A 12,575-nucleotide genomic window follows, 5' to 3' on the forward strand; every position below is an offset into this window, starting at 1 on the left:
GCATAACTGGAAGATTTGGCAGGAGCACAAAGTGGGTGTGTGAAAACCTCTGCTGCAGAAACGCCACAGAAAGAACCTTTTACATGATAGCTGTCTTCTGTTCTGACCAGGATTCAGGCCAAAGTTTAAGAGTCATTTGAAGGACACCCCACGGCTTGATCTGGGGAGATCCTTGTAGGTGCAGTGATGGGACTGTTGTTAGGCTGGGGAATATCTCAGAGGCTTTTGGGTCCTGAGAAGTCGGTTAGCTTTCTGTTGTTTTTTCTCTTTCCCACCTGTAGTGGTTTGGACTTTGTTTTCCCCCAGAGGCTAAGAGAAGTGGTAGACCCCAGGGGGTGGAAACCCCTGGAAGTTTTGAAATTCTGCCCAATGGGCGCTCCTGCAGAAATGTAAACATACCACAAACTCACCGGAAGAGATGAGTTGTAGTTTTGGTTGTTGAGGAGAAGTGGCCATGTTGTAGAGCCACGAGGTAGGGGCTCTGAGCCCCTTGGGCCCTCTGGCCCCCTCCCAGCCCCTGGTTGGGGGGCTGCAGGGACCTGGAACAGCATAAGGCTGGGCTAGGTGCCTGTAGTTATGCCCAGAGATGTTTTCTCCATGGGCACAGAGCAGCAGCAGGCACCGACCAAAGAAACGGTGGCAGAGAGCCAGAGATAAGACCTGAACTGGAGGAGCAGCAGAAGCAACATGCAGCACCAGAGAAAGGACTCCTGGAAGGAGAGCCGAGGAAAGGAGAGCCAAGAGACAGAGTTCTGGGGGTAAGACTGTACCACACTCCCCCAAAACTCCCTTGAGACCCCTCTTGGAGAAGAGGGACATGGACTCCTATTTAGGAGAAGAGTTTTAGACATGCAGCACCGGAGAGAGAGAGGAGCTGAGAAGCTCAGAGCGTCCCGGAGCTGGACCGGGATGGAATGCAGGACCAGATGGAATGCAGGGGGAGTTGACCTTGGCTCCCCCCCCTTGCACTGCTGCCACGGTGGCAGCCTGAGAGACAGGGCACAGAGGCCCTGCAAGCTTGAATCTCCTGAGATACCAGACCGTCACGAAGACCCCCCTGTGTCTTCGTGATATGACGTGGTGAAACGACCTTGTCTGGGGTTACAAAGCCCACGGAAGACCCCTTTGCCTGCGTCAAGGGGGCCGAGGGAGCTTGGATACCTCCCTCGTGAGTGCTGGCAGAAAGCCAGCTATCAGCTGCTGCATGCATGAGAAGAAACCTGCTGCCTTAGAAGATGCTGCTGTTCAGAGACTGGAAGGGATCTGTCCTTCTTTCCCTCCTGGACTTTTATTTGGAGGGGAGAAGAGATCTGATCCATTGTAAATACTATATGTCATGGTAGAGATAGTTGTGATCGTGTGTATAATGTGATATGGTATTTATTTGTACAGTCATTGTAATATATTCCCTTTCCCCCACTTTGAGTCTGGTGTGTTTTGTCTGGAAAAACCCATCTCACATTAGGTTGAGATGTGGGAGGGGGAATGGAGCTAGGGAATTGGATTTTGGGACTATCTCAAACCATGACACCACCTTAAGCTGTGAATGCTGTACATTGAATATTGAATTTTTTACGTGCAATTGAACATGAATCCCATCCAGAATCCGCTGATATCTTTGGGACACTTAAAGCTTGTGATATTGCCAGGATTGGTCTACATCTCTACCAGCACAGCCCACTTCAGCCATACTTATCATCACTGAGAGCAACCACGTAGGTGATCGCTGTTGTTTCCGTTTATTGCTTGTGCATTGGGGAAAGTTATCTTCTTTTTTCTGCAAATAGGATTTTCAGACTTTCACTGAAGCAGTAGCAAGTATTAACTCTTGAGCTGGCAAAGGCAGCAGGATTAATTAGTTCATGCCTCAAAGAGCTCGGTACGAAGGTGAAAATTGCAGTGTAAGTGAAACATATGATTATTGCTAATTAAAATGCAAATGTTAGGTTTGACAGCTAGTTTCCAAAGGAGGGTGGCTGGCAGTGTTTATGTGCACGAGCCTCGCTGTTCCCAAGAAGGTGCAGAGCTTGGCCAGAAGGATTGGCATGGATGAGAGCAGCTGCTGGGAATCCATCTCTGGAGAGGGTGATGTTTTCCCTCCAAGTGTGGCTCAGGGGTCCCATCTCCTGATAGTGAGGGTAGAACACAAATGGCAGGTGGAGGAGCACGAATAGAATCTGAGAGCACAGAGTTCAAGGGTTGTTTGGGGTCTTGGAAGAGACTGGGAGAGTCTTGGTCTTTTGAGGGCAGGGCAGAGAGTAAAAGGGCCAGGTGGTGAGGGATTGGGTTTGCAAAAGGCAAGGGATGGAGAGCTTCATGGCATCACAGCTGTATCTTCAGCTTCTGTCAGCTTTGGCAAGCAATCCTGTTCCTGCAACATGCTGAATTTATTTAGCAAGAGCACTGTGTGGGAGACACAATCCCGCGCTTTGGGATGGAGGAAGAGCAGTGCCACGTCTCACCATTGCCGAGCCCCGGCTTTCTGCTGAAGTCCAGCTGCCTGTATGGGTTTGGGAATGGGTTTTTATGGTGAAGGGGTTTTTGTTGCTTGGTTGTTTTTTCAGTACTCTCACCCAGTCCTTGAGCATCACCCATGAGGTTGGTGCGAGCTTCCCTGATCCTGCAGAAAGGAGGTCTGCAGAGAGGGCCCATTTTGGTGGGAAATGGCTTTATTAAAGGACACAAAGCCACCACAAATGTCTGGCAGAGGTTCTGGTGGACTTTTTTTTTTTTTTCTGGAGTTTTGAACCCCTGTCAGCAAGGTACCAGTGAAAAGTTGTTCACCTATAGCAATTAGTCAGAAATTTGGGGGAAATATTGAGTGTAGCTGTGCTGGTGAGTTTGAACATGAGTATGTCTAGGCCATACTCATTTGGACTGTTTCAGATTGAACAGAAATTTCAACAATTTTTAGTTTAAAAATTTCTATTTTAGAAATAATTTTTCAACATAGATACTACTAGTGCATGATATAGATAAGGAGCATGAACAGGAAAAAAGCCCCAGGCCATGAGTTAGAGCCAGGAGACAAGCTGATTTAGTGAAAGGGTACTTGTGATTGTGATATAACTGGTTTGTGCTGTATCCACTGGCTTTCTTGGTGGATGGTGATACATGGTGGTACTTATCTCCCTGTTTCTCACACGGGTTTTATCACAATAAAATGCCAGCTGAATTTCTGGAATTGGCAAAACCTCAGGCTGTCTGCAGAAAGCCATGATTAAAATTTGGGTCAACTGAACATAACCTGTGTAAGTGTTTATTTTCAGTGAGACCTGATCCCACCGTAGCGTTTGGCACCAAAATTTTGTGTGTGTGGATGAACAAGGTGTTCAGAGTGTAGGATACACACTGGTGGTAACTAGTCCTTCAAACATCTGGGCAGTGAAGGTGCCTTTCTCCCAACCACCTTTTCAGTTGGTGCACCTCTTCCCCTCATCAGGGGAGATATTTCTCACTTCTCAGGATGTCTGCAGGCTTGGCTCTTCCCCAAGGCTTCCCAAAGTGGCCACCTGCCCGTGTCTCACAAGTGACATGGGTCCAGTGTTTTTTCCCTCCGTGCCAATTTAACAACTCTCTCGATTTTGTTCCATTTGGTATTTCTCAGCCATTGGGAGGTTCGGGTCAGGGTGTGCTCAGAAGGGAAGAAGGTGCTTTAGCTGTTGTAACATCTGGTGGGAATAACCACAACCTTTCAGATTTCATTACTACTCAGCTTGAAAACGAGTTGGTCTCCTCTTTTGAAGTCAGTACTGAATTTAGGCTATAGCAACCACAATGTATTTGAGCGTGCTTGAAACTTATTAGGTTTGAGGATGGAGAATGAGCAGCTGGAACAAAGCAGAAACGAGCACTAGTGTGTTTTGTTCCCAATCCCTCATGTTGGGTAAATACTTACATGTTTCCTGTGCATTAAGGTCCATGCTGGACCATTGGGTAGCATCACCTTGGGTAGTTTAGGGTCTATTGTGCAGCTGTCTCCCTACTCCATCCAACCCCAGTGGCGCTGGTGGAGCTGGGACCTGATCTGTGCCTTTAAATTAGTGGCCTGGACTTGGCTGTTGTGTTCAACAGGAGTTTGAGTGGTGAGTCCTTTTGGCTTTTGAAGACCAAGGTGGCCCTGCCCCTGCCTTAGCCCATGGCAGTGTCTGCAGGACCTCATGTAACCCCACGAGGATGTCCGAGACATGAGAAACCCTCTTTTAAGTGTCAGCTCTCACACCAGTCCTAAAACATATGCTTCCCTTTGTACTTCCCAGATTTGCAGAGAACTTGAAAGAGTTTGATATTCTGCACTCCGTGATTTCGTGGGTTTCTGATCATTTTAGGTCACTTCAAAAGTCTTTCCCAAGCCTCTTGCTTTTGGAGCAATTAGCCTGACAATATCCACCTTTCTCCCCAAGCACCTTGTGGGATGTTTGTATAGGACTGATCAGGTGAGTTGTTCTGGTTTTCAGATGAGTCATTATGCCCTCAGGGCTGAACAAGAAACCTGCAGGTTGCTTGACAGCCCAACAAGTAAGAGAATAAAGGAGAACACTAGGCACAGCTCCTTAATAGGCAAAAATAGTTGTTTTTGTAATGTGTCTTCTGGTGAACTACAAGTGTTTTCAGGTGTGTGAGTAACTAGATTCCAATACTGGGCTAAGCAGTGGGAAAAACTTACTGATTTAGGCCTGGGAGGGGAATTAAGGAAGTAGAATAGAATGGAATAGAATAGAATAGAATAGAATAGAATAGAATAGAATAGAATAGAATAGAATAGAATAGAATAGAATAATTTTAGTTGGGAAGGACCTACAGTAATCATCCACTTCAACTGCCTGTTCAATTTAGGGCTGACCCAAAGTTAAGGCCTGTTGTTAGGGACATTGTCCAAATGCCCTTAAGCAGCTTCAGAGGATGTGGGGTTGCTGAATAAGCATAATTCTCATGAAGATAGAGAAGGTAAGTATTATTTTTCCCCAGGCGTGCACTAGAGCCAAGTCTTATCTTCATCGAAGCCTCCCACAATGTCATCCCTTTGCAATGTGTAAATAGAACATGCTAAAGGATTCATGAGAAAGCCCCAAAATCAGGGTGTTGGGCATGGGGCATAGTTTTGTAGGTGCTGGCAGGTGTGGTCTGGGAGCTGGAGCTCTCCTGTCTGGCCAGGTCGGTGGTTTTTGAGTGTGCAGGACGGAGCTGCTCCTGACTAAAGCAACCTGTTTGTTGTTTCCAGGAAGAGTGGGATCACAGCAGCAGTGGGAGCACAGGATCCCAGCCGGGGTCAGGCTCCAGGCAGGGGTCTGGATCCAGGTCTGGCAGCCACAGGAGAAGCAGCCAGTTCAGGCAATCGACCAAGGTATATCTGATAGTGCTGTGCTGAAGTTGTGTCCCTTGCTTGCTGCTTATTGGAGGCATCCTCCCCACGACATGTTTGTTGTGTGTGTCACACGTAGGTGTGGGTGCATGTCAGTTTTGAAGGGCACTTCAAAGACCTAATTAATTCAGTCATAATGTGTGACCTGTTGAGGTGTGCTGACTGCCTTAGTATTGGGAAAGAAGTTCCTTAGTCAACTGGTTTAGTGCAAAGCAAGTCAGGGGTTTTTTAATTTATTTGAAGTCTTGGAGTATTTAAATTTTGGGATATTAAGAGATGTCTGTAATTATTTGCTGACAAGTCTTCATTAGAAGTTGATAGATGAGTGGATACCACATAGATGGTGTTGAATGGTAACCTTGAGTGCAACTGCTTTCTGTGTGAGCTGTCTATAGGGCTAGATGGGGAGTCACCTTCCTACCTACCCTGCAAAAGACTGTAAGAATTCACTTTTATCATTTTAAGCTCATCCTTGAACTCAGACCCTGACCATTCCTGTTTGTTTCAGTCAGCCTCTGTCCTTTTTTCTCTTGGAGTTTCTCTGCTTATGCACACGGGAGCACTGGTTGTGCCAGAAGTGAAGGGCAGACTCTGGGAGGTTTGGAACCAGTGGTCAAAGTCCTGGTCTGTTCATCCATTTCATCCTCCTGGAGAGCTTAAGGAAACCAGTCTGTCCTCCTGATGCTGTGGTGGGAGAGGACCCACAGGACCAGACTGCTGCTGGGAAGTGGTGGTCCTTTCTGGTGGGAAGGAGTGAGACTCAGCATATCCTTCCTTCTTTGAGCAGGAATAATACTGTCTTCCTCAAAATGTCTATATTTTTATCTGTATTTTTCTTACAAGAGCTTGAAGCTTTCAACAAGGAAATCTTTCATTCGTGCCTTTTCCAGACAGTTCAGTACCTGTCCATCCTTTTTGTTCCCTACCAAAGTGCAGCCAAGGGGTTGTGGGCAGCAGAAGAGCAGGAAGGGTGGGGGAAGCTCCTCAAACTTAGAACTGAAAAACGCTTAAGAAGTAACACATGGCACAGGATAATCCCTGGTTTATACCACGGACTCAGGCGACCACCTGGTGTTGTTCTGCAGCGATGAGCTAACACAGCCGTGCAGCAAAGGGCATGACTTTGTGTTTGCTTTCTGGAGGACGGTGATGAGGAGCGGCGAGAGGTGGGACGCTGAGCTGGGCTTTGGGAAGCTGCTGCGTGCATGCAAATGCTGACTTTGTGGGGAATTTGCTGAAGCTGCATGCATGGTAAACAGGCCAGAGTCCACGTGGGGCCGTCCCTGTTTGTGCTGGCAGCTGGACAGCGGTGGAGGGAGGTGACGTGAGCTCGCAGGGGCTGGAGGACAGAGGTTGTGGACGTGTGTTTAAACCTCGCTGCCTGTAGGGTCTGCTTCACCGGATCTCTCATCTCTCTGAGTAGCATTGGTGTTATTCTTGTCAGTGTGCCTCTCGTTCATCATTCCTCGTTAATTAATTTTCATCGGCACTGACTCCTTCGCGGTGAAAATGATTATCTAAAGCTGAGGGTTGGGTCATGGGGAGCTTCACGTTAAAACTGCTGAGGGTTGTAATTGCAGTCCTGGGGGGACTGACAGCAAGTCACTTCTTTTCGTAAATACATGAAGGTTTTTTTCTCTTTTTTTGTACCTGGGCTTGAGAATAGGCTTTTTGAAGTCTTATTATTAAATCTTGGCACTGCTGTGAGCATTTTAGTAAACGACCTGCAGCACAGGGCAGCAAGGATGCTGCCTGTCCTGTGAGTCGAGACAGAAACTGGTTCTAGAGACAGGTAGTCGAAGACCTAAAGGGTGTCTCAAAATGGCCATAGTGACTCAGGACTTAATGACAAGGTGTGTTATTGGGGCCCTGGCGCTGTCTGTATGGAGTCTGGCTAATGCTTAGAGTGCCTCTGAGAGGTTATGGGGACATCTTCTCAGAGGAAGTTTTGGGTGAGAGCACCAACTGCTGCCTAGAAGCTTGGACCTGTCTGACCTCCTCATCACTTGAGATGGATTTGTCTGCAAGAAGAGGTATCTCTTCTTTGTGTGACAGCCAGGAAGGCCTGCACATGTGTGCTCTCATTATACTGCATTTGGATGCTTGTAAGGATTTAGGAAACTAATTTCTCTCTATGGTGGGAGAAAATCGTGCTTACATTTGCCTAAAATAAAAAGCTCAGCTTCCGTAACTGATCACGAGAGTTTGATGTATTTCTGGCAGTTTGTTTCTGAGCAGAGACATGTCAACTTGCAGATCCACAGAGGTTAAAATCATAATACATAAACCCCTTGGAGGAGACTAAAAAGGGAGCAATTTGGCTGTGTTTGGAGTATGTGATGTCTAAACTGGCTGTTGTGCTGGGAATGGCTGCAAAGTGTGACCATCTGTAGTGTTCCCTGGGGATGTGTGTCCTGACACTGGTTGGGGAAATGTTGCTCATTTGGGTAGATTGAGGTCTGGGACTTTATTAAGAAATTATGAAATTTTTATGAGTGTTTAGTGTCTTGGTTATTACTAATAATGTTTGAAAATGACAGAAATTATACAGTGGGGAATATATGGAATCCATCTTCTTAGCATGTGGGTTTTTTTACCAGAGTGGGACCATTTGGGCTGAAATGCTTAAGTAATCTAAAAATGTGCCTGTTCTTAGAGCAAAGAGAACCATGTCACCACAACTCCTTGAAGAAGAAGGATAGCTTTCCCCATCCTTATTGGTGACAGCAGGCTCTGGTAGAGCTGCTGCTGACGAGTATCTCCATCCTTGGAGGTATTCAAAAGCCATCTGGATGTGATCTTGGGCACCTGATTGAACCAGAAGACCTTTAAAGGTCCCTTCCAACCTGAACTATTCGGAGATATTGGGTGGGCCTGCTTGAGCAGGAGGGTTGGACCAGATGAGCTTCAGAGGTCCTTTCCCACCTCAAAAGGTCTGTGACTGTGAAGCTAAGTAACTTCATGGCTGAGATTTTACGAGGATTTATGATTTCTGATTTTTTTATGAAGTTCAACAGGGCAAAGTGCCAGGTCCTGCCCTTGGGTCACACCAACCCCCTGCAGTGCTCCAGGTTGGGACAGAGGGGTTGGAAAACTGGGAAAGGCCCTGTGGGTGCTGGTGGCAGCGGCTGGACACGAGCCCAGGTGTGCCCAGGGGGGCAAGAGGCCAATGGCCCCGGGGCTGTCCCAGCCGTGGTGTGACAGCAGGGCCAGGGCAGTGCCCTCCCTGTGCTGGCACTGCTGAGGCACCTCCAGTGCTGGGGCAGTTCTGGGCCCTCAGACAAGAGAGACATGGAGGGGCTGGAGCGTGTGCAGGGAAGGGAACGGAGCTGGGGAAGGGTCTGGAGCAGCAGGAGTGTCTGAGGGAGCTGGGGGGGCTCATCCTGGAGAAAAGGAGGCTCAGGGGGGACCTTCTGGCTCTGCAACTCCCTGACAGGAGGGGGGAGCTGGGAGAGGTCGGGCTCTGCTGCCAGGGAACAAGGGATAGGACAAGGGGAAACGGCCTCAAGCTGTGCCAGGGGAGGGTCAGGTTGGACATAAGGAAGAATTTCTTCTTGGAAAGGGTGGTCAGGCGTTGGAATAGGCTGCCCAGGGTGTCCCCACCCCTGGAGGTATCCAAGGGACTCCTGGAGATGTCACTCAGTGCTCTGGACTGGGGGACAAGAGGGGGGTCGGGCACTGGTTGGACTCGATGATTTTGGAGGTCTTTTACAACCTAATTGATTCTGTGATTCCATGGGTCTCAACCTGCCCAGAGGAGCTTGGTGGGTCATGGTGGTCGTGGACAGTGGGGCAGGAGGACAGGGCTGGAGTCAGAGCTGAGCCTATGTGTTGTCTGCTCTGTCTTGTCCACAGCTTTGTGTTCCCAAGGCTGAAACTGTTTCACTCCTTGCCTTCAGGGTGCACTTTTGCAGCTTGTGAGGGATTTTTGTGTTGAAGTGAGTGTGGATTCACCCAGAAGCATAGGAGCCCCTGTGCAGAGCCAGGACACCTCTGTGGCTGGTGTTGGGAGAGGATGTGCTGGGCTGTGCCATGGTCCAGATAGCTCCACATGCCTTCCAGTGAGTAACCACCTTTCCCTCTCTCCTAGAATGGCAACAAGGAGAGCAACCTTGACATGCTGGGCACAGACATCTGGGCTGCCAACACCTTTGACTCCTTCAGGTAAGCTGGTGTTAAAATGCTTTAAGAGAGAGAGGGACTCTTAGATGGACTGTGCCTTCTCTTAGCCTTCGCCCACAGGCCCCTCCTGCTGGTACCTGGGCACCAGTGAGTACCCTGTTAGTACTCACATCGCTGCTCTTCCTCCTCCCCATCCCCTTTTAGCACATGGCACTAAGCACAGCTGATCTACATAAATCATCCTCTGTGCTTTGGAGAGACCACTGGATGGGTTTGCAGTCCAAACACCTGAAACTGGTACCAATACAATTACTTGTAATCATCTGAGAGCTGCATAGGCAAGACTTGAGTCAGCTCTGAGCTACTGCTCCAGGACTTAGTTTTCCATTAGTTGGAGGTACAATCACGTGTTGGCTTCTTTGCTGCTGCGAAGAGCCCTTTACCTCGTGTTTGAGCATGGGGAAAGCGGTGAAAGATGAAGAATCTACAGGGGTTGAGTTATCACCTGCCTGCTCCAGGCCATTGGAGCAGACAGGCTGTGCAGGGCCAGAGAGAACATCTCCATTGCATGGACTGGACCACTACCTTTTGTGATAGCCCTTTCATAGAGAGCAAGTATAGTTTTCAAGGTGTGTGCTGTATCAAAATTAGGAGTTCAGATCAAGCAACAGGAGCTCAGCATATCTAAAAAAGGAGAAAAAAATGAAAAGAAAGGAGGTGCAGCAGTGTGGAGGTTGGAGGCCCACATCCATGTGCTCTGCAGCAGGGCGTGGTGCTTCCAGAAGTACCAGCTTTCCTCGTCTGCAGGCTCCAGTGTGCCTTCTGCTCTTCAGCTCAGTGGTGTTTAATCAGTACTGGACTTTCTTTCTTTGTTTTTTCCCTGTTTTTCTCACCTAGTGGTGCGACGTGGGATTTGCAGCCTGAAAAACTAGATTTCACCCAATTTCACAGGAAGCTGAGAAACACCTCCAAACATCCGTTGCCTCACATAGACAGAGAAGGGTGAGTGCCCTGTGTGCAATACTGTGCTTTCCAGGAAGGTCTATTAACTTTTCCCTTACTGTAGGAACGCTGGCTTGGTGGCAGACCTCATGTGGAGGACATGGGAATAAGGTGCTGGAAAGACATACAGGGCTTGAGGATGCCACAATCAGTCTGTCTGGCTCCTCTGTTATCCAGTGTTGGGCTGGAGCAGAGTTGTTCTCTGTATTTTTGCGCTGTTTGGTAGATTCCAGTCTTTAAATAACTATGGGTCTGAGTCTTCCAGATGCAGGTCTCCTAGATTTAAACATCTCTGGGTACTGGGAGAAAGATCCTGGTTTAGCGCTGATCCTGGTTACAGTTACTGTTCTCTCCAACAAGATTTCAGTGAAGAAATGAGCATCAATGTGATTCATGTAGATCCAAGTGCTCATCCCCCATCTGCTAGGCATGAAACTGTGGGAACATTCAACAGCTCCTTTTGCTGGTGGCAGCCTCCATGGACTTCCATGGTATTGCTGGATTCCTCGTCAGCTGTTGGTTGGTCAAGCCAAATAAGTGTGTACTGGCACCAGGTGGATCACCAGTGTTGCTTAAATGGGTATCACTTTTTCTCTGGGGATTCTCTGCAGCTGGAGAAACAATCACTACCTAAAAGGAGGTTGTAGCCAGCTGGGGGTCGGTCTCTTCTCCCACGTAACAAGGGACAGGACAAGAGGAAAAGGCTTCAAGTTGCACCAGGGGAGGTTTAGATTGGAAATTAGGAAGTTTCTTCACAGAAAGGTTTGTCCAGCCCTGGAACAGCTGCCTGGGGCAGTGGTGGAGTCCCCATCCCCAGAGGGATTTAGAAGCTTTGCCATGTCATATGTAGGGATGGAAATCCTCTCTTGGACCAGTTTTTCTGTTGATAAGTTGGTTTTCCCAAAGTACTGGCCAATGCTATGTGCCTGGTCTGCACATCTTGTTTAGAAGACACAATTAGAATTATTATTAGAACAGTTGATTAGAAACAGTTAGAAACATCTTGGTGTTTCTAACTAGGCCAGCAATCTCACCCCAGCACAGGCTCAGCACCTGCAGGAGGCCCTTGTACTGCAGAGCGACAGGAAGAGTCACACAACTCAATTGTTTTCTGCAGTGTAAGTAAGGTATAATGCAGGTATATGAAGAGCAATTTTCAGAACATTTGGAACAATGGAACACTAAATTTCTAAGTCACCAAGTGCCTTAGTCATGTTTACTCCCATTTCTTCTGATGGGTTTGAAAAATGAGATGAAGGGGCCCTCAGTAAAATGAGATCTAATATGCCCAGTGGATGATGGCACTTGCCAGACGATGATGTCAGTGACATCTGCTACATACAGGGAGGATGCTGCAGGGTCTGTGTTGTGGTTTTCCTCCATTCCCAGTGTAGTGCAAATGCCCAGGATGCAAACGGGTAGAGAAGGCAGTGTGGAGGTGAGATATTTAATCACTCCTAAGTACTACAGCCATAAAACTTGGATAAGAATTAGTGTATCTGCAGAAAAGTTAAAGAGATGCTGTCAGCACAAGCAGTGCATCTCCCAGAAATGCGGGTCATTCTAAGTAACTTGGCTAAAATAGAGGAAGCACAGACAAAATTGGTTTTATTTTTTAGCTCTTAGTTGGCTGCGTTGTGCATTCATCAGCGCTCTGTGCCAAATCTGTGCTGAGTGTGATTCAGCTTGCTAAACCTCCAAGAATCTCCACCTGCTAGCTAGGCATTTTCTCTCTGGCTTGAATAGGAAGCTTTTTTAACGATGTATCTGTGCAATGAAAAAAATAATAGGGGGAAAAAGAAGCATATGCTGTTCAGCTGTGTTTTCAACACTGTAAGTACCAAAAGGACAATTTTATTCCTTAGTCTGATCTCTTACCCAAGACTGGCCATGTAGTTGCATCCAGTTATTTGACCTCAAGGGACTTTTGCTTGGATTAAGTGTTTTCCTCCAGAAAGACATGAATTTTATTGGAAGATGCTGTTTGGTAGTCTGCTGAATAATCGAAGTGGAGTGGTTAAGCAAAGCTGAGGAACTATACCGACCTGACTCATTTCTGACCTGAAATTGTCTGGCTTTAATTTCCAGT

General features: G+C 47.6%; 1 protein-coding gene across 4 annotated transcripts in view; it reads left to right on the top strand.

Moving 5' to 3' along the window:
• CTIF (cap binding complex dependent translation initiation factor) overlaps positions 1-12,575 on the top strand; it is a 150,506-nt gene that overhangs the window by 40,175 nt on the left and 97,756 nt on the right. For 2 of the 4 annotated variants that reach the window (XM_027724323.2, XM_027724322.2), the window contains exons 4-6: positions 5,222-5,344; positions 9,453-9,526; positions 10,382-10,486. In XM_027724323.2, coding sequence (XP_027580124.1) covers positions 5,222-5,344; positions 9,453-9,526; positions 10,382-10,486 — 302 coding nt within the window. The remainder of the gene's footprint in view (positions 1-5,221; positions 5,345-9,452; positions 9,527-10,381; positions 10,487-12,575) is intronic. The other 2 variants (XM_027724324.2, XM_039390620.1) reach the window with 1 other exon arrangement.

This window comes from Pipra filicauda, unplaced genomic scaffold, assembly GCF_003945595.2.
Source record: "Pipra filicauda isolate LSUMZ 115617 unplaced genomic scaffold, ASM394559v2 scaffold128_size5466820_pilon, whole genome shotgun sequence".
Classification (NCBI taxonomy): domain Eukaryota; kingdom Metazoa; phylum Chordata; class Aves; order Passeriformes; family Pipridae; genus Pipra; species Pipra filicauda.